This window comes from Nyctibius grandis, chromosome W, assembly GCF_013368605.1.
Source record: "Nyctibius grandis isolate bNycGra1 chromosome W, bNycGra1.pri, whole genome shotgun sequence".
Taxonomy (NCBI): domain Eukaryota; kingdom Metazoa; phylum Chordata; class Aves; order Nyctibiiformes; family Nyctibiidae; genus Nyctibius; species Nyctibius grandis.
In genome coordinates, this window is record NC_090694.1 from 9,749,758 (window position 1) to 9,776,711 (window position 26,954).

General features: G+C 40.0%; 1 protein-coding gene across 1 annotated transcript in view; it reads right to left on the reverse strand.

The window, feature by feature from the left end:
• Positions 1-13,165: 13,165 nt before the first annotated feature.
• The window catches only part of LOC137675761 (growth hormone receptor-like), a 210,493-nt gene continuing 196,704 nt past the window's right edge, over positions 13,166-26,954 (reverse strand). The window contains exons 7-10 of the mRNA XM_068421976.1: positions 21,779-21,950; positions 18,946-19,036; positions 16,177-16,246; positions 13,166-15,911 (exon numbers count right to left, since the gene is read on the reverse strand). Of these exons, the coding sequence (XP_068278077.1) occupies positions 14,949-15,911; positions 16,177-16,246; positions 18,946-19,036; positions 21,779-21,950 (1,296 nt within the window). The 3' untranslated portion in view covers positions 13,166-14,948. The remainder of the gene's footprint in view (positions 15,912-16,176; positions 16,247-18,945; positions 19,037-21,778; positions 21,951-26,954) is intronic.

Sequence of the window (26,954 nt, forward strand, 5' to 3'; positions counted from 1 at the left end):
GAAAATTGGTTTTGTTTAAAGCTTACACAAAGGGGGCCTGCTTTTACTAAATCATTTAAGTCTGGTATCAGTTGGGTTCATATCAGTAAATGTAACTGTAGAATAGACTTTTTAGATACCCTTGTTGAAAACTTTACAGACTGCTTTTGACTTTCGGCTTGCAAGTTTCTCTCTGTGTTCTCCGTTCCTCCCTTTCGGGGGAGGGAAAGGAAAAAAGGGGCGGGGGCAAGCGGCGTTTTGCCATTTACTGTTTGCTATCGGTTTAACAGCCAGTCCGGCTTTGAACTGTGACAAATTTATTTGTAATTGTGGTAACTGTGGTACTTGTACAACTTTGTTCGGGTATTCGTGTTAATTTTGAAACTTTGCAAAATAGGAAACAAACAGTCTACTGAAGGGGTGGATTAGAGTCCCACTGAAAGTGGTATAAGGGATTCGAGTCACCTGAAAATGGTATAAGGGGTTTGAGTCCCCAGCATCTTGTTATTTTGTGTTAAGTCATTGGTTTTGTGTCTCTGTGTTTTAACACTGCTTTTGTGTTCTGATATTATTTTGCAATGGGTAACAACCCCTTGGTGGAAGGGGGATTCTGAAAAATCTCCTCTAGGATGTATATTGAAACATTGGAAAAAGGTGTGTGGGGGGGAGACTCTCTCACCCAGAAGCAGCTTGTAGAATATTGTAATCAATGGTGGCCTTTGTATATCCTAGATGATAAGGAGAAATATCCAAAGAACGGGAGTATAAGTTACAACACAATACTGCAATTAATGTTGTTCTGTAGACGAGAGGGAAAGTGGGATGAGATGCTGTATGTGAATTTGTTCTTTGCATTACGGGATGATTATAATGTGCGTAAGGAATGTGGTTTGATTGTAAGCGAAGGTGAAGTATTGGCGTTAGAGGCAGGGAAAAAGAAAGTGCCTAAGTGTTGTTGTTCGGCATGCAGCATTGGCAAGCGGTGCAACAAGTATAAGGAGAAAAGAGAGGAGGAGGAGAACGAGGAGGATGTTCAAATGTTAGTTGGACCTAGAAGGGATAATGAAGAGAGTGATTCAGACAGTACCGATGGTGAAGGTGAAGCAGGTTTCAGTCCGGTAGCGGGTAGGACTAGGCAGAGAAATGCTAACATACAAGCCCCTCTCAGACAAGCAGCAGGACCGGAGGGGCCAGTTTGAGTAAAAGTGCCGTTTTCTGTATCGGATTTAAAATCCTGGAGGGAGAGGGCAGGAGTATATAGGGAGGACCCTGAATGGGTAGCAAACTATAATTGAAAATCATGATCCAGATTGGAAAGATTTGAAAATTATTTTGAATAACTTAGTGATTTTCGAGGAAAAACGACTCATTCTGGCCAAGGCCAGAGAGGAGGCTGAACGAGTGCATGTTCAAGCTGCACAAGCAGGACTGTTAGATGAACATTTTCCTCCCAATAATCCTGATTGGGACCCTAACGTTCCTGCTCAGAGGTTGTTATTGACCGAATACCAACGATTGATTTTGCATGGTGTTCGGAATGCTATTCCAAAGTCAAAGAATTGGTCTAAATTGTATCAGGTCATTCAAGGAAAGAATGAGGATCCCTCCTCTTTCCTTGAAAGACTAACAGAGGCTGCAAGAAAATACACTGATTTGAATCCAGAGAATGATGTAGATGCTGTCTCGTTAATACACATTTTTATAGGACAATCTAGTGCAGATATAAAAAAAAATTGCAGAAAATAGAGGGGGCAGATGCCCACTCATTAGACAAAATGTTAGAGAATGCCTGGAAAGTGTATAACAACAGAGAAAACGTAGAGGAAGAAATAAAAAAAAAAAAGGTGTTTAAAAACAACCAGCAACTGGCAGCAGCTGCAACCCAGGAAACTGGAAACTGGTAGGGTTAGAGAACGGAATTATCGGGGGAGGCAAAGGGAAGAAAAATCTTCCGATAAAGTACCAGGTGCTGCAAAGCAATTAGAAAAAAAAATCAGTGTGCTTTCTGCAAGCAGAAAGGGCACTGGAAAAAGGAGTGTCCGCAATCAGGTCGGCAAGGCCTTGGGGAAATGCCAAGGAAAGCTGCTAACATGATAACTTTAGATTCAGACTGAGGAGGACCGGGGGAAGAATCGAAACCCTCCCCAACAGAACCCCTGGTTATAGTAAGATTGGGAAATGAGAAAGTAAAATTTTTTGTAGACATGGGAACTATCTATTCAGTATTAAATACATGCAAGGGTAATTTGAGTGATCAAAGCATGCCAATTATTGGTGCCACAGGGCAGAAAGAAGATTGGTCATTTTTTTCCAGCCTTTGAATTTTGGAATTGGGAAAAGGGTGTTAACCCATCAATTTCTCTACATACCAGATTGCCCCATGCCGCTGTTAGGATGAGATATGCTAAGTAAATTGAATGCACAAATTACTTTTACAAAAGGAAAAATCCAAAACCATATCCCTGAAAATAAAGCTTTGGATGCCCAAGTTTTTATATTACAGAAGGCAGCCGAACTACAGGAGATACCAGAAGAAATTGAAAACGCTGTAGCACCTTTCGTATGGGCCTCAGGAACACCGGGACGATCCCGAGCGGCAGAGCCGGTAATCATCCAGTTGAAACCAGTCGCCTGACCGCCGAGAGTCAGGAACTGTTTGCTTTCGAATGGGAAAGTCCCACGACTGGTAGAAAAACTCAACTGTGCTGGACAGTGTTGCTGCAAGGATTTAAAAATAGTCCTACAATCTTTGGAAATCAATTGGCCAAAGAATTAGAGAACTGACAAAAGATGCATGAAAACATCACCTTACTGCAGTATGTGGATGACATACTGGTAGCAGCAAGTAACAGGGAGGATTCCATACAGATAACAATAGATCTTCTAAACTTTCTGGGACTGGCAGGGTACAAGGTCTCCCGGAGAAAGGCACAGATAACCCAGCAAGAAGTAATGTACTTGGGATTCACAATTTCCCAGGGTCAACGCAATCTGGGAACTGAAAGGAAAGAGGCTATCTGCCAAATCCCGGAACCCAAATCAAAGCGGGAGCTTAGAGCATTTCTAGGGATGGCCAGCATGCCTCCGAGCAGTGGCAGCTACAGTACTACTGATCCAAGAGGCCTGAAAATTGACACTCGGGCGAAAGCGAACTGTGTTTGTGCCCCATGCAGTTACAGCTGTTCTAGAACAAAAAGGAGGATGCTGGCTGTCACCGAGACAGATGCTGAAATATCAAGCCGTCCTTCTGGAACAAGATGATGTGGAGCTGAAAGTAACCAGCATCCTGAATCCAGCAACCTTTCTAACTACAGATCCTGGTAGGAAAAAATAACACATGACTGTTTGCAGGCGATGGAACAAACATACTCCAGCAGAGACCTTTATCAGGAGCAACAAAGAGAAGAAACAATCCAGAAGACTTTTGGCAAATGGACTTTTCCGAATTACTGCGGCAAAATGGGTATCAGTATCTTTTAGTAATGATAGATACTTTCACAGACTGGCTAGAAGCTTTCCCCTGTCGCACCAACAAGGCAAGAGAAGTAGCAAAAATATTACTTAAGCAAATAATACTGAGATTTGGGGTACCTATGGGACTATCTTCAGATAGGGGCCCACACTTTGTATCTGAAGCTGTTCAAAATTTAGCTGAAGTGTTAGGGGTAAAATGGGACCTCCATACCCCATGGAGACCTCAATCAAGTGCAAAAGTAGAAAAAAAAAAAATGAATCAAAGCTTAAATAAACAGATGAGTAAAAATGTGCCAAGAGGCTCAAATAAAATGGCCAGGTGCTTTACCCTTAGCTTTGCTACGAATCCTAAAACTAAAGAAAAGGTTAGTCCTTTTGAAATCATTTATGGTAAACCCTATCAGGTGACAGAAACAGAAGTTGATCCTGAGATCATGGGGAAACATTATCTGAAAGAATATGTTATCTCTCTAGGAAAGGTTTTGTCCTCTCTCCATAGGTACCTCACTGTGTGCGCACCGTTATCCCTGGACATGCCTGTGCAGCAATACCAACCTGGGAACTGGGTGTACCTGAGGACGTGGTCAGATGAACCGCTAAAAGAGAAGTGGAAAGGACCTTTCCAGATTTTGCTCACCACCTACACAGCTGTCAAGCTCGAAGGAGTCACTCCGTGGATACATCACCGCAGGATCAAACCAGCTTCATCACCAGAATCAGAATGGACTGTAAAACAAGGACCTTTACATTTAAGATTAACCTGGGGATCACAAGGTTCTGGGTTATCTCCCTTGCAATGATGTTCAGAAATGCAGAAATTGATACAGATGGAGAGGCCAATACAGACATAAATGAGAACTTAATTCTAACTCTGATACAAGGGTTTGGTAGAATGAGCAATCTTACTAGTGTAACAGCATGTATCCCAATTCCTCATTTAGCCAGTCAGCCTATCCCCTGGGGTCACAACTTGAATGGGGATTTCAAAGTTTCCTTTTACGAGGACTGATGGCTTTAGAAAATTGGATGCTAATAGAAAATCTAAACGTGGCAAGTAGAATCTTTATCAAGAGCCACTCAAAAGGGATTCCAAATTGTTAACAAACAGATCCAAGCCAACTAAAATGACTTTGCAAAATAGACTGGCCTTAGACTTGCTATTAGTCAAAGAACAAGAAGTGTGTGGATATCTTAAGTTAGACAAAGAGCACTGCTGCATCCACATCCCAAACATTACTGATAACCTGCAAGAGCAATTGGATAAAATGAAGAAAGTAGCAGAAGACAGCAGGGCAATCAGGGATGCAGCAGAAAATAGTTGGCTCAACAAAATCCTGCATGAATTAGGTGGATTGTCTCTAAAAGGATGGTTAGCCACACTATTAGAGGGAATAGTTTATGTAGTTGTGATTATAGTTATTATAGGGATCTGCGTAGGTTGTGTTAAGAGAATCATTGAGAAAAATATATGGAAGTAGTGAGATAATAAATCTAACTACTTCCAAAGGGGGGAATTGATACCAGACGGTTCAATTTAGCAAGTTTAGCAAGAGTAGGCCTCAGAGTAGGCTCTAAAGGCCTGCTCTGTGTTACCTTTACACAGAACAAACTTTCCTGTCAATAATTTTCCTTTTAGCTAGAATAATAACAATAGGTTCTGAAGCAAACTACATGTTTTGTAGATAGAGTTTGTTTATGGGATTGATAACAAGGTTCTAGTAAATAATGATTCATGCTGTTTACGCTTAGTCCCAGAAAAACAAAGGTCTCTGCTAATTATATAAGGCCAAAAGACAAAACAAAACTGTAAAGAACAACTTTGTGATGTCTAAATTAACTTGATTCATAAACTCTTGTGTCAGAGGAGAGATAAGTTCAAAACGATATCTTCTTCTTGAGAACACATGTACTTGTAAACAAGAAGGCCTCGACCACGCTTGCGCAGAAGCACGATTAAAGGGGAATTGCGACCACCAGAGACCACCCAAGACCCCTTCCCCAATTTAGTACGCATGCGTAAAGACATTACGTAATGCATTACATAACATATTATGCATAAGTTTTTTTTTTTCTGGAATGCGTGGACTTTTCTCGGGATTATGTATATAAGGAGCAAGCTTTTGTTCTTAGGTGTGCATGCTAGGAGGAGAGATCCCCCATGCACCCAGCGCTGCAATAAACCAATGTCGGCTTTCTAAACTATCATTTGGTTTGGAGAGTTTTCTTGGTTACTATTTTCCGGTAACAAGACTGCTGTTGAAGAAGGGTTGGACCTACTTGTTTGGTAGCACAGTTTTGCTAGGAATCATGTTGCCTTTGGTAACTTTACAAGCTTGTGCCTTACTCTTCCAAGGAAAGTACATTTAGTTGGCTCACAGAATTAGTTCCTGAAGAAGTTTCCCATTCAGAAGGGCAAGGTTGCTATTTCCTTTGTTTGTAACTTGATATTGTAGCACTGTACATGCTACATGGATAGCTGCTGTGAAAAACATCAGAAAATTTAATTTCTTTCTTAGTATGGGAAAGTTACCTGACACTGTATGGTTCTATATTTTATGTCTTTCTGGTATAATATTGTAAGGTTTCATATGCAATACAAGTGAAAAAAATATGTAAAATATATGTTCTGTTAATTTTACTACTGAAAAGAAAAGTGTGAGGAATCAGTTTCCTGGCATGCCTAGGCCTCAGGTGTCTCTTGTGGAACAGATTTTATTTCCTTCAGCATGAGCTCAAAAGCAGACCAAAGACAGTAGTAGATGCGTCGTTTATAGCATCTGTGACTGGAGGCTACAGAAAGTTGTCAGCTCTTCAACTTTGCTTTTATTCCCACTAAGCCTTCTGCAGACTTTTATTCCTTCCAGTTTGGAGGAGGGGAAGTTCAGCTATGTTCTCTCACAATTTGCAACATGATGTGGAAGGATCCTCTGCTTTCTCTGACTAATTTCAGGAAGCTAATGTATCATTAATCAGCTAAATTTCATCTATTAGGATAAAGAAGCTAATAGTCTGCAAAAGAAATACCAAAGCCTGTAGGGGAAAAAAAATTAAACCTGTCAAACATTTTCGTCAGTTTACTAGGTGCATCGATTTCAATAGCTGCATCTGCTTTTCACTACAACTACTGACTACAGTTGTCCTCATCCACACCACTCCTACAACTCCACCTACAGCTAATTACCCTGCGCATTGCTGACTCCTTCTGGCAGCTGCTCCACTGTGCCTGGTTCTCTACCACCACTGTTACTGTTTCTCTTCTCTTCCATCTGTTTCTGAATGTCACCTACTCTCTCTAATAGCCCTGATAAAAGAAGGTGAGGAAATGCTTGCTCAATACAGTTATGCCAGAGTGTTTAAGTAATATACAAATCATAGAAATGGATTTGGGCTACATCTTGCTTCTGTTTGACCTAAGGGCATGGTTTCTATGGCATTTAAAGCACTGACTGTGTGTGCAATTAATAATGATTACTCAGAAAGAAGAATTTGTACTGTAAAATTAGATGTAAACAGAGGGAGTTCCAACAGAGAAATATATCCAGTGGTATCTCCCCAAAGTCAATTGGCTATAAAAGCTGGTTAAGTGCTTACAAATTCCACCGTCTTAGTGAACTAGGATATTCTGAATTAGAACTGAAAAATGTGTAATGAAAAAGTAATCTTCTGTAGCATTTACCTCTTTTCCCCCCCAACAAAGTTTTCATTGCTTCTTTAATAAAAACAACAACATGCTTTAAACTTTTTTCCCCTTTTGCTCTCAAATCAGTCAATCTGTCACCCTGAGTCAGGCACTCCTTTTTACAGGGTGTCTGGTAATGAGCCCCTGAGATAGCACATCTCAGTGCAGGAGAAAAAGGTTGCCTGTGGCTACATTTCATATTGTTTTAAGTTTCTCTTTGAACCAGAGAATTATTTCACATTCTTACAACTGCGCTGATGCATATATAGTTGTATATATTAAGCTGTGAATGACAGTAGAGTGCTCCCAACGTAGATTGCCATCATAAACAAGACAAGTCTGTAGAACACCTCCCACCACTTCTTTAATACTCTTACTATTTTGAAATACAAAACATTCCTTTGATAATGTTAATTTTAATTCAGAAAGTGTTGTAGAAGAATTTTTAAGTATAACCTTTAGTATAAGCTTTGATATGAGTTTTGGGTTTAGTAATATGTATTTAGGACATAGCTATCTTGTAATATGTTACCAGATGCAACCAGAATGCTGCTCAACAGGCCTGGAGTGTTTGCTCTCAGCCTGCTCCTTGTACAGACCCAACCCAGGGCTGGTTTAAAACCTAGTCAAGCTAATCATGTAGAGAGAGTTTAAACAAAGGATGATTAATTAATTAGAAACAGGTGTTTCGCTAGATAAAGAGAATTTAGAAAGTAGGAGTCGCTTGCTTTGGCTAAACTTTTAATAGTACATCTTGAAGTCTTTCTCAGAATTGTGCTAGACAGGATTAGCAGAAGTGATTAAGAAGACGATGACCCAAAGACGACCCCGAAACTGAAACGGGAATTGGAACCAGAAAAAAATTTAGCTGAGACAGGGGATTGTGATGGACTTTAATAAATGATGAGTTTGACAACTGAAAGGTTGAGTGGAAAATTACAAAGACTTTGGACTTTATGTAATAAGCTTAAAATAGTATATAAACTGTGCGGGTTCTTTAACTGATTTGCCATTCACTGAGGTGGTGGCCCAACTCTGAGTTGTCAATAAAGCAAACCTAGAGGTACCCACGTCTGGTTAATTTCCTTGAACAGTGTGAACAGCTGTCATAATCTGCTGATCTCACCTCCTGTATCATAAGTCAGGAAAAATATTTCAACTCAAATAGTAAAGAACAGAAGTGTAAGTCATTATATTTCACAAAAATATTTCTTCTCAGTGGAAACTGGTCTAGATGGTGCTGTTTCAGTCTCATAACAGTAACTTGAAGCCTTGTGTCATGGAGTGATGCACTTCACTCGTAAGAGAGAAGTAGCAATATGTTTATTGATATAAAACAGTGATTTAACAATGTTTGATAGTAAATGTTACAGTGGATTAACAAGATTTGATGGCAAGGTGCACTTGATTATTTACAGCATAGAGGACAGGGTCAGGCAAAACTGTCAGGGAGACTCTCTGGTTGAGTCACGAGGTTCAGAAAGGACCCCCTCGCTTTCTAAGCTCCTTCTCAGAGAGGAGTCTAGGTGCGGCTGGATCCACTCCTAGTCCCAGACTTGGTCAACGGTTTATGTCTAAAGGATTATATGTGTGCACAATCAATCCTTTATATCAGTTAGCTAAGATTTCAAGGTTTAGCATGCTACTAATCACTTACTGAGAATCTGTTGTGGCAAGGAATCTCTTGACCTCGAGGAGTAACCTTTAGAGGTGTCCCTACTCAAGGGGAGATCCTGGCATGCAGCCCACTGCCATTTCAGGAGAGCCCAATGGGCCCTGGGCTGTCCACTTGCTCCATTTATGGAGCAAGATAATTGACTTATAGTCATATTTGCATACCAGCTGTATTTCGGTTGGCACATGCTCAACTAGCCCTTGGCTATTGTGTTGTTATCTGTCTCCCCTGAATCCACTTTGGGCCGGATGCAGCCATCACGACCACCACTGGTGGCTATTGCTTAAGTAGAGGGGGGGGAGCACATCGCTACACCTTGGAAATGCACATTGTCCTTGATGGAGAAAAGAGGCTCAAAATCACACTCTTCCAAACTGAGGTATGCTTCTTGTTGACACCAAAAGGCAACTAGCACAGCAACTTGAGTCCTCCTTGTTTTTGAGAACTAAAATGGTTTCAGAATACAGATATTCATATAGACTAGCCTCTGCCAGGCAATATGAGTAAAATGTCATTCCAAGAATGGGAACAAGTGAGGCCTGTTAACATGCCAAAAGCTTCAATGCAGTGAAAGTTACTGTGTTTACCACCAAAATACTCCTTGCTTACAGTGTCCCTCTGTGATGTCTGTTTCTTGTCACCCTGAACATTTTAGCCATTGATTAAACTTAGAAAAAAAAATTTTAGTAGGCATTTCATAAAATCATAGAATGGTTTTGGTTGGAAGGGACCTTAAAGATCATCTAGTTCCAACCCACCTGCCATGGGCAGGGACACCTTCCCACTAGACAAGGTTGCTCAAAGCCCCATCCAACCTGGCCCTAAACACTGCCAGGGAGGGGGCATCCACAACTTCTCTGGGCAACCTGTTCCAGTGTCTCACTAACCTCACAGTAAAGAATTTCTTCCTAATATCTAATCTAAATCTAGCCTCTTTCAGTTTAAAACCATTCCCCCTCATCCTATCACTACATGCCCTTGTAAAAAGTCCCTCTCCCGCTTTCCTGTAGGCCCCCTTCAGGTACTGGAAGGCTGCTATAAGGTCTCCCTGGAGCCTTCTCTTCTCCAGGCTGAACAGCCCCAACTCTCTCAGCCTGTCTTCATAGGAGAGGTGCTCCAGCCCTCTGATCATCTTCGTGGCCCTCCTCTGGACTCATTCCAACAGCTCCATGTCCTTCTTATGTTGGGGGCCCCAGAGCTGTACACAGTACTCCAGGTGGGGTCTCAGGAGAGTCGAGTAGAGGGGCAGAATCACCTCCCTCGATCTGCTGGCCATGCTGCTTTTGATGCAGCCCAGGATACGGTTAGCCTTCTGGGCTGCAAGAGCACATTGCTGGCTCATGTTGAGCTTCTCATCAACCATCACCCCCAAGTCCTACTCCTCAGGGCTGCTCTCAATCCATTCTCTGCCCAGCCTGTATTTGTGCTTGGGATTGCCCCGACCCACATGCAGGACCTTGCAGTTGGCCTTGTTGAACTTCATGTGGTTCGCACAGGCCCAGCTCTCAAGCCTGTCAAGGTCCCTCTGGATGGCATCCCTTCTGTCCAGCGTGTCGACTGCACCACACAGCTTGGTCTCGTCAGCAAACTTGCTGAGGGCGCACTCAATCCCACTGTCCATGTCACCGACAAAGATGTTAAACAGGACCGGTCCCAATACCGACCCCTGAGGAACGCCACTCGTCACTGGTCTCCACTTGGACATTGAGCCATTGACTGTAACTCTTTGAGCGCGACCATCCAGCCAATTCCTTATCCACCGAGTGGTCCATCCATCAAGTCCATGTCTCTCCAATTCAGAGACAAGGATGTCATGTGGGACAGTGTCAAATGCTTTGCACAATTCCAGGTAGATGACATCAGTCACTCTTCCCCTATCCACCAGTGCTGTAACCCCATCATAGAAGGCCACCAAATTTGTCAGGCATGATTTCCCCTTAGTGAAGCCATGTTGGCTGTCATCAATCACCTCCTTATTTTCCATGTGCTTTACCATAGTTTCCAGGAGGATCTGCTCCATGATCTTGCCAGGCACAGAGGTGTGACTGACTGGCCTGTCGTTCCCTGGGTCTTCCTTTTTTCCCTTCTTGAAAATGGGGGTTATGTTTCCCCTTTTCCAGTCAGTGGGAACTTCACCAGACTGCCATGACTTCTAAAAGTATGAATTCTGTCACTTGTACATGAACTTATATGTCCAGCATTGGGACAATATGTAGTATTATTTCTCAATATGAGTAAGAGAGAAGATAAAAAATGACTCGTCCAGAGGCTCCTTCTGTAGAGCACAGATATATTTTCCCCCCACTTCAAAGTAAAGGTGAAATTAAATAAACAGTTTGCTTTGCAACAGCGTAATATAAGCTTTTCTGTATCTGGCAAGTGCATCGTATCTTGAAATAATAGGTTGCTGCGTTCTGTAGGAAAACAGTGGATTGCCGGTATAAAACGTAAAATTCAGAGACAACCTCAAGTCTGACACTTGGGTTTCTCTTCTAAACATCCACATGTGAACTGCACACAGGCTGCCGTCATTAGGCATGTGATTACTTGAGCTGCACTCCTGCTGGAGGCAGGAAGGAGCTCAAGCTGGCTTTTCACAGTCCCTTTAAGCTGACCTAGGTGATAGTTACCACCAAAAGAGTGATAGTTACCACCAAAAGAGGTCATTACACTATCTCCCTGCAAACACACACCTACCTTGAGCTGTGTATTTCTCCCGTCTCTTGCCTGCATGAGTGAGCTGCATAAGGGAGCTCTTTTGGCCAAAAAGATATTCCTGGGAAGATCGCTCTAGCTCCTCCCTCCTTTGCTCTTGGCCATGTGGCCCTGCCTTTCTTCCCTGGTGCTCATCCGGGACTTTACTCAATCAGTTTAACTCACTGATCAACAGAAGGTAACTTCTGATATTTTGCTTCCATTATTTTCTCAGGTTTTAGAAAGTTGGATCAGCTTGTGGAAGAGCACTGGCAGAGAGCACTGGAACTGGCACAGGTGAGAGTAGTGGGAGCTGGAGTTCCCCACACGGCAGTGGTGAACCACTGTCTTCATTGCCATTTCTTTAAGTCCAGCTGTGAATCCTCAGACTCCCACTGGAGCTCAAGGTATTTTTAGAGCCTTATAAAAGGCATAAGCCTTCTGAAGCTTAATTCTTCAAGCAGGAGGTATAAGCAAGCATATTTACTTATCATGATTGTTCATTTGCACTGAGTTCTACAGACGAAGTTGTTTTTACAGAGGGCACAAACCATAAGAGAACACCAATGCCCCTCTCTGGCTTAGGTTGTCCAAGGGTTCAGCTAAGGTGAAATTCAGCTCAACATTAAGACACCTTAATTAACAAATATATTTTGGTGTCTGAACATGAGCAAGATGTCCATGCTCCCATTCTAGTCTGAAGAGTTGAGAGCCCTAATCAGCTCACCTAAAGCAGACACCTACATCTGGTCAGCTAAGTAGCTCTTTAGACTATTGACTATAATGGTAACTTAGACCTATCTATCTGAAACAAAGATATTTACATTCCTGGAGCTGTTTTCTTCCACTGGGGATCAATTCAACTGCCAAAACATGGACATCTACCATCATTCAGGCTTTTAGATAAGACAGAATCTACACAATACCTGTGCTGTTTTGGACCAGCACCTGGAAGCCCGATTACATACCTTAAACGGTACTGGACTTCTGTGTAGAGGAACTGAATCACACCCCAATTCCCTTGGGAAGAAAGAGTTTACCCTTGTCTAGTTGGATTCCTCCAACAGCTCCCTCTCTACCCCAGAGAGAGAAGACAGGCAGTAGTACATTACTAAGTTACACACTGGGAGACATTCAAGATATACAGCATTTTCATAGAGACAGACTATCTGACATTTCTGACATTTCAGAGTTCATATACTGCTAGGTTTTAACTATCACAACAAGTAACTATTGAGGCTTGTCAGAATATCTGATTTGTGGATTCTACTGTAGGTACAAATCTTGAACTAGTGTGGCTTATTTATTTGCAACCACAGGCTGTTCCAGCCAAAGGTAAACTGGCCTGCTAAATTAGTAACACATGTCTTGTCCAGTTCTGGGTACAGCATGTCCTATCTCCATCTATAAATTTAAGTCCGTGCTTCTATTTTTAACTATATACATATCAATCATCAGTGAAAACACTGATCCCAGTAGGCATTGCTTCTATTCTAAGGAAAGCTGCATTCTACTTTATTCAATGAGAAATACTTGATTTCTCCTGATAAAGTCTCTATTTTCCATAAGAATGTAATTATCTGCAATAAAATACATTGTGTCAGGACAGATCAAAGACAATACATTTATTAAACTTTGAGAAAAACAAAAAAAACACTGACATAAGGAAAGTTAAATAGAAACTGAAAGACACATCTTCTGACTGGCGTATAATAGCTTGTGTGACCAGTAAAGTACCAAAATGACATTCTGAGTTTGATCGAGGCAATAAAAATAGAGTAAGAAACTTCTTCCAAACACACACAGTACTTGGCATTACTTGCATTAGTGTCTATCATCTATGAAAATTTTATATGAAACTAAATAATGTAGCTGTTTGTTAGAAAAAATATAGCAGCAAATTAGCAGAATATCTAATGCACATTTACCATAAAGTATGTGCTAAACTTAAAAATCCCACCCAATAGTTGGGCCTGGTCCTGTAGACCTTGGTCACAAGGAGAGCATCAGTGTGTTCAGTGGGAGACATCATGAGTAAGACCTGCATTCACTGCACTTCATATATTTCTGTTCAGGTCAGAGAAAGAAAACGAATGTCCCTATTGGCTTTCTAAGAAGAACCCTGCTATGCCTAGGAAGGTAACTTCTGAAGCAACAACAGTTCATTGCAAAGCTCTGTTAAGTTCTTAATATACATAAGAACAGAGAGCTTTCCCAACGAGTTTTGGTTTTCTCTCCTTCTGAAAGTTTGCCTAACACAGTCAGAGGACATGCTGTTAGGCTGCAAAAATGATAAACGCTTTTGAACAATACTGTATTCGATTCCCTTGTTACACTTAAGTCTTTTAATCCTGTTATAGCTTTAAAAATGAACTGCTGGCCAAATCCTGAAGTCCTTAATTTATTTTTTTAATCAAGACTTTATGTGGCGCAAACTAATAACTGTAGTAATACCTTTGGCTGTAGGAGGGCTTCAGAAGTTGGTCAAATGTGAAAAGATAATGCTGCTAAGTCACCAGAGCTTATTCATGTGTTTTTCAAAAATTTTCAATGAAAGTGTAGTTGCACACTGTTTAATACAGTAATCAATAAAATTTTGCTTATAAAATAGTATATTAGTAGCATTAACCAGAATCTGATGAAAACCAGAATAATTTGCCCAAATATTTTTTCTATTTTAAAGTTTTCTACAAAACTTTAAATGCAATGTATATTTCTATATTAGTTACCATAAGAAAGTAATAGAATCAGTTACTGTAAGTTTCTACAACATTTGAAAACTTCTCTACAGGTTTCTTTGGAGGTATAAAGTGGCTCTGTAAAAATCTATTTTTTCTTTTTGCTGCAAACAAAACTTTTATAAAACAAAAAACTCCTTTTTAAGATTGCAGCAATTACATTCCTTAGATCCTTAGATGGGTCATCATAATTGAACTACAGTGTGTAGTGTAATAGAAAACATTTATGTTTTTATGACTAAAATATTAAAATATATTTTATTAATTTATATAAAACAAAATAGATGTGTTTATTATTCAAACTACTTTTGTTTTTTCACCTATATGTTCAGTTCCCAATTACTGATATAAAGATCTCTGCCAACAGCATGATTTTGACTAAATTCTTAGACTTTAAACCACCTGATTTTTAGCTTTATCAAAAAGTATGATTTACTGTACATTAAACATAGTCATTTCAATGTTTAGTATCACAAAAATCAACACCCACAAGAACAAGACAGTCACTGCTAGTAAAAGTCTCAAGACAAATTCATAGATAATATTTACAGAACACAATAGGAATATTTTGATGAATAGTTTATGTTTCAACATTTCAGATAAAATTATAAGAACCATGAGAAACTTTTAGACTTCATTTTGGTTTCAGCATACAAGTCCGAGCTGACTCTCTGCTGTGAAATACTACACGTACCTAGTCAAAGAAGAGCTACGGCATGATTTTGTTCAGCTGGTCTGTGCTCACATAGCCACAAGACATGTTGAATTCCTTGTCTGGCACAGGCAGTGCAGTTGCATTGAGCACAAGGCCTTGTGAAGAGTGAACTATATGAATAGACGTATAGTCTGGGACTGGCATCTCTGAACTTGGGGTTTCTGCTGTTGAAGCTCCAAGATTAACACCAGTAGTGGTAAGGCTCTCTGTGGTGAAGTAAGCGTCCTCGTTACAGCTTTGTTCCTGGACATGCAGCTCATCCTCTTCGTGAGAAATCACAGCAATACATTTTTTCACATCTGCCTCACAGAAGTAGGCATTGTCCATGGTGAAGTTTTGTTCTGTGCAGCCTTCACACTGTGCTCTCCCCACCTTGGATTTCTGCCCTGGTGAAAGTACAACACTGCCTGCTGGAGTAATATAACTCACTTGTGTGTAAAAGTCAGTATTTGTCAATGAATGCTGGTTACTTAGCTGGGTATGGATTGATGGACTAGCTGAGTCAATGCTGTCTGCAAAAGCTGGCCACAACTGGCTATTTTTGGACTGAGTATTAGTATGTGGCTTTTGGGTGTCTGTGTCAGCAAGGCTTGGAAATGACTCATCATTATCTTTCCTATGAAGGCACAAGAGATCCTCTTCTTTGTCAGTTACCTTTTTGAATTGATCAGTATCAGAGATAGCATCACATGTGTCACTTGCACTGAAGTCTGTCTCTGGAATATCTGGTTCACAACAACTAGCCCGTCCAGAATCATCATCCTTCGCTCCCAAGCAACTTTGTGATTTCAGATGATCTTCACTCAGGAGCCTGTCGGTATCTGAGACTCTGTTCTTTTCTTCGGGGTCTTCTATGTCCAACTCAATAAACTTAACCCACAAGTTGTCATTGTATATATGTGTCTTGTAGCTGTCATGGCTGGCTAAGATGGAGTTCATTTCATCTATCTTTCCTTTCTATAAAGCAAGAAAAAAATGTTATAAAGGAAAGAATAAAAATGCTTGTGCTTTTTACGGTGTTAACTTAAGGAAAGGTAACTGGATCTGATGTAATAATTGCAAAGTGTGTTTTTTTTTTTTTTTTAATGAAAACTAATTCTGTGGCAACTCCCTCCATGTCGTAATATTTTCCTACAAAACTGTAAAATTGTTCTGCCTGGGACAATTGTCACCTGCTACTACTACAATGATTCCCACTGTAGATTTTAGAGCACAATATTACCTTCAGGAGATCTGGGTCAATCCCTTTAATCTTTGGAACTGGTACAGGAGGAAAAATCAGCATTTTTAACCTGGAAAAAAAAATGATGGCTTTTAATTGACAGTGGCCCTTTATGAGGAGTTTAGAAAGAAGAGAGCTTTACATTGCATTTATACTTATTTACTTCAAAACTGAAATGTTTGAAGATTCAGTTTCAAATAGTGCTAAGAAATAGAATGATTGTTTTCTCTCATTCCAAATAAAAAAAAAAGTTTTCTGCAGCCTTCCTTGTTGAAATCACATACATTTATGTGGGAATCCATTTTGGACTCCGTTCTTTGATAATTTAATGCTCTATAGAAAGAGAGTAAATTCCTAGAGCACTGTCAATATTTTCCCTTTTTACATAATTTTCAAAGGAACCTGATACAATTTTTTTCAGGGACAAAGTAGTCTTGCATAAACCCAATAAATTTAAATAGGGGAACAGAAAAAAAGGAGTTGGTGAAAAGAGTGAATTACTTCAGAACTAATAAATAAAACAGAAACACAACTTCAAAAATTTAGGCTAGTATTTTACCACTCTATGACACTTCTGTTTTCTGAATTATTAATGCAACAAGTAATATAACATAATGTAACAGGATTTTACCCTTGTAGAGAAAGAACTAATAATTTGCTTATGCATGTACATACTGTGGAAATACATATTATTCTAATTCTTCATAAAGTGAATTTCTAACTCTTTGAGAAAAAAACCCTCAACCAAACAACATAAAAGAAAACCCAAATAGAAAGATGATTTTTCCATTAATAATAATCCAACAATAGCGGGTCATGCCTATGTCCTCCATTTTATCTCCTTGCTTCTTTGGCAAACAGATAAACTGTACTTCCCAAAAGGAAAATTCAGCATTTTCTTTATACTGGGTTACTTGCCTATTTTAGAAAGTAAGCTGTAGGAATGGTAGATCCAAATCCAAATATTAGTTTTGCTGCATTTTTAGTGACCTTGGTGAGGTCCAGGGAGGATCAGAGGGGTCTTAAGAAGTGCTAGAGAGAAATTTAGGCAACTTCTGCTTAACTATGGCTGGCCCAAATTCCCCAGCTGTTTTTGTTTTTGGCAGACTCTCAAAGTTCTGCTCAGCAAGCCTCAATGGGAGCTAGAAATTCAGTAATTTTCCACCTAATCCCTGGAGGGGCGGTGTTAGCTGTGCACTGGCTGGGCTCTCAGAGTACTAGTTTAAGATTTGCACTTACAGTTGAATCCACAAATCAGCTGTTCTGACAGGATTGGACACTGCTGCTAACAAAACAGATAAAGGATTTTACCACTCGCTGCCTGGAGAAATCATTCAGGAGGGAGAACTATGCTCTGCTCCTTTCTTAGCCTCATATAATTCAAGCCTACATCTCTCAGCTCTAAAAGAGTATGGCCTAACCCTATGGCATCTGTCCTAGGGAGCCTTGTTCAGATCTTGTGAGATCAGAATTGAGGAAACTATGAACTGATATCTTTTCAGATACAGGAGGAAACTGAGCCTGCATATTTTGCATTACTGGAAACCTATGCGGCCTGTTCTTCTGCAGAAGACATTGCCACTCCCACCACCACGTGCACCAGTTTGAAGGAAAGGGTGCAGGCCCATAGGTTCAGAAAAACTTTCCAGATGAAAGGTCCTCAGTGGAGAAAAGCCTCCTCCAGCAATCATGATTAGCATGGAAGATATTAATGAGCTGTGATCAGAGACATGCTTCAGCCCTCAGGATCTTCTGTGACCAAGCCACTCCTTGCTCAGTGTGCTGACCTTAGTGAGCTCCTGCTCCCACGTGCGAGTTGTTCTTGCCCCATTCTGACACATCTAGCTTTTGTCATGCATTGTATCAGGAGCCTCGCTCTTAACTCTAGGATTGGGATGCTATTGCAGGGAGTGGCTTCCTTAAGTTAAGCACTGCCAAAGCATAGTGCTGCTTGCCTAAATTATTTTTTTAGAGATCCTCCAACTGCACCATCTTGTTTTCATTTCAGTGACTTGTCCTTATGCTGGTATGTGCAAAACACCTCAGTGTTCATTTTTGAAGTGTATATACAAGACCGCTGACAACATGCATGTGTGCACTGGGACTTGACCATAGTGTTGCTCCACAGTCTAGGACAGTACTGGTATGACGTACAAGCTGAATTATTCTGCCAAAACCCATCCCTGAACACACATTTTAGGGGATTAATTCACTTTGAGACCATTTTGTCATTTTTATATATGTGTCATTGTGTCATTTTTATAAATGGCACAATCCTGAGCTTTGTTTTATTTTATTCCTGTTACTTATAGGAGCTGCAGTCTATCTAAAGAGACCAAATACTTCCCTATGACTCAAGCTCTTTCCCTTGGCTCGATGAAGAAATAGTCATAGATTAGTGGAATAGTCTAAGAACAAAAACAAATATATAGACATGTTTCTGTGAAACTTTTGAACAGTAAGTGGGTAAAAATAGTATTTACAAAATTTGAATGGACTAAAAAACTAATCCCCTTCAAAGCCTAAGTAAATTAGCTAAGTAAATACTGTAGTATAAAATGTTCTGCAATCTAAAAGGAACAGAAGCTAACATAATCAGATTCTCACTGCTGAAGGCCCAGTATGTACATATGCCAGCATCCATGTAGCTTAAGAGGATGGACAACAATCCTCAAAATAGATTCTAGTCCCCCAGATTTGAAAAAAAATTGAAGCATTCTATTTTTTGAGCTACAAGTACATAAAATCTGACAAATAAAAACTCTCTACCTTGGTTGTTTGGACAACACAATTAAGATCACTGTTACAGCCAGCCCACATGCTCCGAAGATGATAACTATGAACCATGGAAACTCAATTTCTGAAACAACAGAACAAAAACATGTTAGCAGGAATCTGCATCTCTGTTGCATCTTTAATTTCAACATTCTCTTCTGCTGCCTGAGGATACCAAAGTCATCAAAACTGATAGGAGAATTTTTGGTTACTTAAATGTGAAAGTTCTGTGTTAAGCAGAAATAAAAATACCCTTTTGGTCTCAACAGTTTCCACTGAGTGAGTCCACTGAGACTCCTTGCAAAGACAGACCAAGTTTTTTAATATAAACAAGATCTTAATACAGACAATATATGTAGCAAAAGCAGCCACAAGGAACATTCTGCCTACTTGGAACATGCTACCAGTAGTCCTGAAGGCATATAATGCCACAGACCACGTTGCTGCTTGTTAGCCCAAGCTGAGAGAACATTATTAATAGTGTGGTAAATCATAGACAGACTAGTCTCCTCTCACAGGAACTAAAATATGGTGGTGTCAAAAAGCATAATACTACTCTTTCTAAAGGCAGAACATTAATTATGTTGTGAACCACCAATTGCAAAAAAAAAAAAAAAAAAAGAAAAAGAAAAAATATTTCTCCCTTTTATTTACCTTGCAGGTGGCTACAAAGAGAGAATTCAGGTGATTGAGAAATGTGATTTGGTAGGAAAGAATAACAATGCTAATAAATGAAAAGTTTTATCTTTTAAATACTGGTGATTCCATCATACTTAAGCTGACACTGTAGAATACAAAGTATAGAGAAATTTATTCTGGCTGTAGCCTTACATTCTTTTCATTTGTTCCCAATTGTAAGTTTTCCATACAAACTTCACTCATTTTTTGGGCTAAGAAATACTGGACAGGAAGCTTTAGAATTCTATACATGAACATAATATACAGCCTTTTGGACAAAAAAAAAAAATTCAGGCATCAGTTTTAGCCCTCTGCTCTCAGCTTAGATTTTGACTGGACATGTTTATAGGAATGAGTATTTAAAGTCCTATTCGGATATGTTTATGTTAGGTCCCTAATTTAATGGAGAACCAGTAACTCCTTGTCATGTCAGTGAGACCTGTGAATGTCCAGCTTCTTCAAAAAGATAGAATAGTACATTTCAATTTAAATACTTAACTTTTAACATGGAAAAATTCAATTTTAATTCTGTGTTCCTAAGGGTAAAATACAAAACAAGTAAGAATAAATTTTGCCAGACCATCTTATGGTTTCCCAATTTTCCTTTGTGAATTTCCAACTTATGTCCCAATCCAGCAATGCAGTACATGGTGAAGAACTGATCCATCAAATCAGATCACTGCTGCTGTGTGAGATGTATAGATATGGATCAACTCGCAGAATCTGGGTTGTAGTGACTTGTCTTCATTTAGCCCGCACCCAGGGCTAAACAAGAACAGTTGCGCTCTCGCACAGTGTCCCTTCCCCAACCAAGGATGGAAATTGGGAAAAGGAGGGAGATTTGTGGGTTAAAATTAAACAGATTTAATAAAATAAAGAAACCAATATCAATGATAATACAAAACACACAAAATTATACTTAGCTACAGAGCTGCAGCAAGTTGCTCCAGGAATAGCAATGGTTGAGAATGCAAAAGAGGGGGAGGGGGAGGAAAAAAAAACACACAAAAAAAAAAAACAAAACCAAAACAAAACCACACCCCACTTCTCCCCAGCAAGCTTTCCCTTTTGTAGTGAACTTGATGTTAATGATATAGAATACATCTGTGGGCCAGCCTGGGTCAGATGCCCTGTGTTTAGCTGCTAATGGCCCTGATCACCATGGCTGGCCACAAACTGAAACAAAAATCTAACAGAAACTTGATTCTATAAATTTTATTCCATGAAACCAGGACATGACTGAAGAAAACTGTGCTCATATGATGGCCTTAGATTTTCATAGTATTTTAATTTTGTTCATATAAAACCTTGACAACTTAATGCAGTTCATATGAAAACCTTGACAAAATAATGCCATGTGGACAGAACATTAGCTGTTCATATAAATTATGAATGAAAACTAGTAATACAAAGAGTTAAAATGGCCAATCTAGCAAGATTTTGAAAGATAAGAGTTATGGGTGGTTTTATTTAACACCTCCACTAATATTCTGGAAAATTAAGTGAAGCAGCTTGTTAAAATAACTTGCTGAAGAGCTCATATTTTGAAGAGTTAATTTAGTAGCTCAGACCTGAGAATGCTTTAGGAAAAGGCACCGTCTCATTCTTTTAATAGAAAAAATGTGGTGCTCAATGGCTATTTCTTCTGTCTTTAATAGGACTTTAAAAACCAGTACAAGACAGAAACAAGAATCAGAAAAACGCTGTCCTTGATAGTATCGGGCAGATCAGAAAAGCACATAATTCTGGTAACAAACTTAGCCAGCAGTATAACACTTTAATAAAAGTGACAATTCTTCTCTTCACTACTGGAGTGCTCAGTTTACACAATGAAGTATGAGATTTAATTGTGTTTTAGGCTCTATAGGATATGCAACAGCAGTTATTATTTCTGATTCTTAAAGCTATCTGTATTTTTGCTCTCTGATGAGCTGGGAAAGTCTTGATGAGTTTACTTCTGAACTTGTATATGGAATTTGTACACTCTCAATCTTACCAAATGATTTTCATGTAGTAGGCTGCATTATCAATCCACTCAAGCATACAACATCAAAGGTAAGGAGAAACCTCCCCCCCAAAAACCCAACACCCAAAAGACAAAAAGACAGCAATGGTTATAAAAACACTTTGCTGCACTTCACTTATTTACCTTCAGCACAATGAACAAATTCAACACCTGTTTGAGAAAAAGATACATAAAGGATTTCACTGAACTCCCCAAATTTTTCAGAGGTAAGTTGTCTTGATCGGACTCGTATCTCATAATCTCTTCCCATCTTCAGAGAGTACAGTGGAACCACTGTTGAGAGCCTGGGTTCTAACTGTAAAGACAGAAGGACTGTGATTTATTTGTTTGAGTTGTACTGGCAATTTTACACTGCTTTTTGATTTGAGAAATAAACATTTGAAGGCCTTTTTACTACTTGGAACTGTAAGGATACCATGAGAAGAGTTCAGAGAAAATTCACACCATTTATTCTTGACTTACTAGCCATCAGGCTTTGTTGTGATTCAGGGGACCAAAAGCAGACAATCCAAGCTCTCTGTAAATACAATCAATGAAGAAAGGCAGCTGCTCCCAGTTACATGCCATAAGTAGGTGGTGTGAATATCTCCCATTGATCTTATCAGGTTGTAAATCCTTTTTACTGTTATAACACATTACTGACTTCACAATGCTAAAAACCTTGTTGAAATTACATGGAAGTCTTAAAACTAGTGCAATATCCATTATGGAATTAATTTTAAGAAGAAAAATGATTTAAAGGCCTTCTAACCTGTATTGCATCTTACAAATGTATTTATTTGGGGAAGACTGCATAGCTCCCAAAATCTTTGACTATATATAAAATGTGATAATGGAGACTGTGAGAGCTGGCATCAGATTGTTGGTCTTGAGACTTCTATATTAACTGCAACATACTTAGATACTGCTGCATATCAAACTATGTAGGAAGTCACATTGGAGGTCTTAATATGTGAAATCTCTCTTTTCTTCTATTTCTCCTCTAATAATATGTATTTTTTCTATTCTATTCTATTCTATTCTATTCTATTCTATTCTATTCTATCTCTAACAGCCCAACATAAGTATATAAAAATAAGGAAAATGCACAAAATAGAAATGCATGTGGCAGATGTTATATTCTACTTTTATTTCAGAATCAAGGATGATACTGGCAAAACTCATCATGGGCTAAGAATTAAAACACCTGGAAAACAACAGCCATTGGGGATTTGAAAGAAGCTTGAACAATACAATCCTATAATCACTGTAGCTGCAGATTTTGGAGGAGGCAGTGATCCCAGACAGACTGCTTTTCTCTGTTGAGCACAAGATCCTGGAGAACCATTGCTCTACATCACAGAGGTTTTTAACATGTGAAGATAATCCAGTTGGAAAGTGTTGGGAAGGGAATACAATTTATAATAGTCCAGTTTACTTATTTTGTGCTATGAAGCCACAAAGAAATAGTATACTAAAGTTTTACAGTATATAATTTATTTTTTTTTTGCTGAAACAATTAGTGGAAATTCTTAGGAGAGGGATGCTGGACCACACAAAATTTTATCTACCCCCAAATAATGGTGGCACTTGGAAAAGGCAGTATGCAGGCCAAAATAGAGCCCTGAAAAATATGAAGTAGAATTACTGTAGCTGTACACCTGAAATTGCAAGAGTTGCTAAAGAGCAGATAATTGATTAATGGGCAGGATGTCTCTAGCCCATTAATGGACTAACAAAACTTTATGTAAGACACCTGGATGGAGCAAGATGTATAGACTGGGGAAGGTACAGCATGAACTGAATAGATGAATAGCATTTGTGATATGAATTAAATCAATTAAAAACTATATGAGAGAGACATGATAAAAGATAACTAATAAAAATGCATGACAGCATATAGAAAAGTCATTTAAAGTATGTGAAGGGGAGCTTGGAACCAGACCGCTGGGTTGCTGGACTTACTGCATGCTGTTCAGTCAGTGTACACAGAGTGATGCTTGTGATTGCCATACTAAAGAAACGTGACAAACCTGCTGTCACACTGAGCTGTGTGACTGTGCTGCCTGTGTGAGTCTGGCCCTGTAAGAAGGAGTTAACACAGACCGCAGAGCAACTGTTTGTCACTAGTCAGCTGGAGCCCCTGGGATGCTGAGAGTGCTCTCTGGGATGGGGGGCACCAGAGGCAGAGGCTGGCCCAGGCACCACAGGCAACACAGCAACCAAGGCAACGGCTTTCACCAACTTTAACAGAAAAATAGTGAAAACTGGGAGATGGGCAGTACCGGGGAAAGGTTCAGAGGTACCCTGGGGAAGGCATAGCGCAGCGTCGGACACCCATACAACACAGTATACCACATGGAAATATTAGGCTGTATATCTAATGCAGTGTAGGGAGATGAGTTTTGCCCCCCAAAACTAGTAAGCTCTCTGTCTCAGCCACAATGCTGTATGGACACAATGACGGTGTTCAGCTCTGGAGTTAGTACTCCATGCTTCCTTGCCCTAAGTGCACTTCACTGCAGTGTGAAATGGACCTTTTCCAGCAGAAATTCAACAAGATAACGAGAGCCAGCAGTCCTCCCTGATCCAGCCCTCTTCACTGAGGACTGAGCTGTGATCACCAATTTCATCCCATGTCAGGTGGATCTGGGCCTGTTTGTTTGTTTTTTTTTTTTTTTTTTAAGTCGTCAAAAGATCAGCCTAATTTAAAATTCAATAAATAACTAAAGGAAAATTAGACTTTCAAGATTCCCTATCATGCATACATTTTTAGGCACTTCATAGTTAGACACTTCACTACTAAGTCGTCATTCTTCACTGCTGCTCAGATGATGTGTGTTTTCGCACCTTATTTGAAAAACACAGCAGCCTCACAAGGTCTGTATAGCTAGTGCTAGTCGTGACTAGTAAACTTGGATAGACATAAGAGGGGACAGAATTTTATTCTAGTGAATGTAATGGGCAACACTTCAAGATAAGAGTAGAATTTTAAAAAGATACCCAGCGAGGAGCTACTAACAATGATGAAATTTTTTCAAACTGTGAGACACATTAAATTTGGCTCTGTCTCATGAACAGCCACTATATGAGGGTGGGAATTTTATGGTTTTTAGGAAGTTTCTCAGAAAATAATTTTGATCCTCTTATCACTATGACTTACTGTTATAACACTTTACTACTTAATGTTTTAGTCCTCTTTCAAGTTATGTTATCTATTTTCAATTAGTAAATGGATTGAAAAAAAATGAATGATATACATGAAAAATCAAACAAGTTCATCCCAAAACCTCTAAAAAATTACAAACAAGTCTCAGTAAGGGGGAGATTTAGTACCATTTGAAGTACTATAAATTAATTTTTGTATCAATTTTTGTATCAGTTATATGTACAAAACATTATGATATATTTAAGCAAAGATTATCCTTTGTGTATAAAAATAGTAATAACAGTATAACTGGACATCTCTCTCTTTACTGCTTCAACACTCATTACAGAAGATATTTGTAGCAAAGAATGCAAAGAGTGAAATTGTTACTCCAATGCTGTTATTAGGAGTTTTGCAATTGTCTCAGCCCAGACCAAGATTTTGTTCAAAAAATTCTCTTTTGTGCTCTAACTGATAGTGTCTCAGGGAATTATGCCACATTTGTGCTTTTAAGCTGAAAGGCACAATAACATACAATATATACAGCTGCAGTACAACATAATCTATAGTACTATTTTTCTTGAGGCAAGTATAGTATTCAGCAATTCCTTATCTGTTTTCTGAAAGAAGAAACACTGAACTTCAAACCTTTGCTCTCCTGAGAACTATTACAGAATCACAGAATCACAGAATGTTAGGGATTGGAAGGGACCTCGAAAGATCATCTCGTCCAATCCCCCTGTCAAAGCAGGATTACCTAGACCATATCACACAGGAATGCGTCCAGGCGGGTTTTGAATGTCTCCAGAGAAGGAGACTCCACAACCTCTCTGGGCAGCCTGTTCCAGTGTTCAGTTACCCTCACTGTAAAGAAGTTTTTCCTCATATTTATGTGGAACCTCCTGTGTTCCAGCTTGCACCCATTGCCCCTTGTCCTGTCAAGGGATGTCACTGAGAAGAGCCTGGCTCCATCCTCATGACACTTGCCCTTTACATATTTATAAACATTAATGAGGTCACCCCTCAGTCTCCTCCAAGCTAAAGAGACCCAGCTCCCTCAGCCTCTCCTCATAAGGGAGATGTTCCACTCCCTTAATCATCTTCGTGGCTCTGCGCTGGACTCTCTCTAGCAGTTCCCTGTCCTTCTTGAACTGAGGGGCCCAGAACTGGACACAATATTCCAGATGCGGCCTCACCAGGGCAGAGTAGAGGGGGAGGAGAACCTCTCGACCTGCTAACCACACCCCTTCTAATACACCCCAGGATGCCATTGGCCTTCTTGGCCACAAGGGCACACTGCTGGCTCATGGTCATCCTGCTGTCCACTAGGACCCCCAGGTCCCTTTCCCCTACGCTGGTCTCCAACAGGTCTGCCCCCAACTTGTACTCATACATGGGGTTGTTCTTGCCCAGATGCAGGACTCTACACTTGCCCTTGTTATATTTCATTAAATTTCTCCCCACCCAACTCTCCAGCCTGTCTAGGTCTCTCTGAATGGCAGCACAGCCTTCTGGTGTGTCAGCGACTCCTCCCAGTTTAGTGTCCTCAGCGAACTTGCTGACAGTGCACTCTATTCCCTCATCCAAGTCATTAATGAATATATTGAATAGTACTGGTCCCAGTACCGACCCTTGAGGGACTCCACTAGATACAGGCCTCCACCTGGACTCTGTCCCATTGACCACCACTCTCTGGCTTCTTTCCTTCAGCCAGTTCACAATCCACCTCACTACCCGATCATCCAGACCACACTTCCTCAGTTTAGCTGTGAGGATGCTGTGGGAGACCGTGTTAAATGCTTTACTGAAATCAAGACAGACCACATCCACAGCTTTACCATCATCTATCCACCGGGTTATGTCCTCATAAAAGGCTATCAAGTTGGTTAAGCATGACTTCCCCTTGGTGAAGCCATGTTGACTGCCCCTAGTGATCCCCCTATCCTTGATGTGCCTAGAGACAGCACCAAGGACAAGTTGTTCCATCACCTTTCGGGGGATGGAGGTGAGGCTGACCGGTCTATAGTTACCCGGGTCCTCCTTCTTGCCCTTTTTGAAGACTGGAGTGACATTCGCTTTCCTCCAGTCCTCAGGCACCTCTCCCGTTGCCCACGACTTAGCAAAGATGATGGAGAGTGGCCTAGCAATGACTTCCGCCAGCTCCCTCAGCAC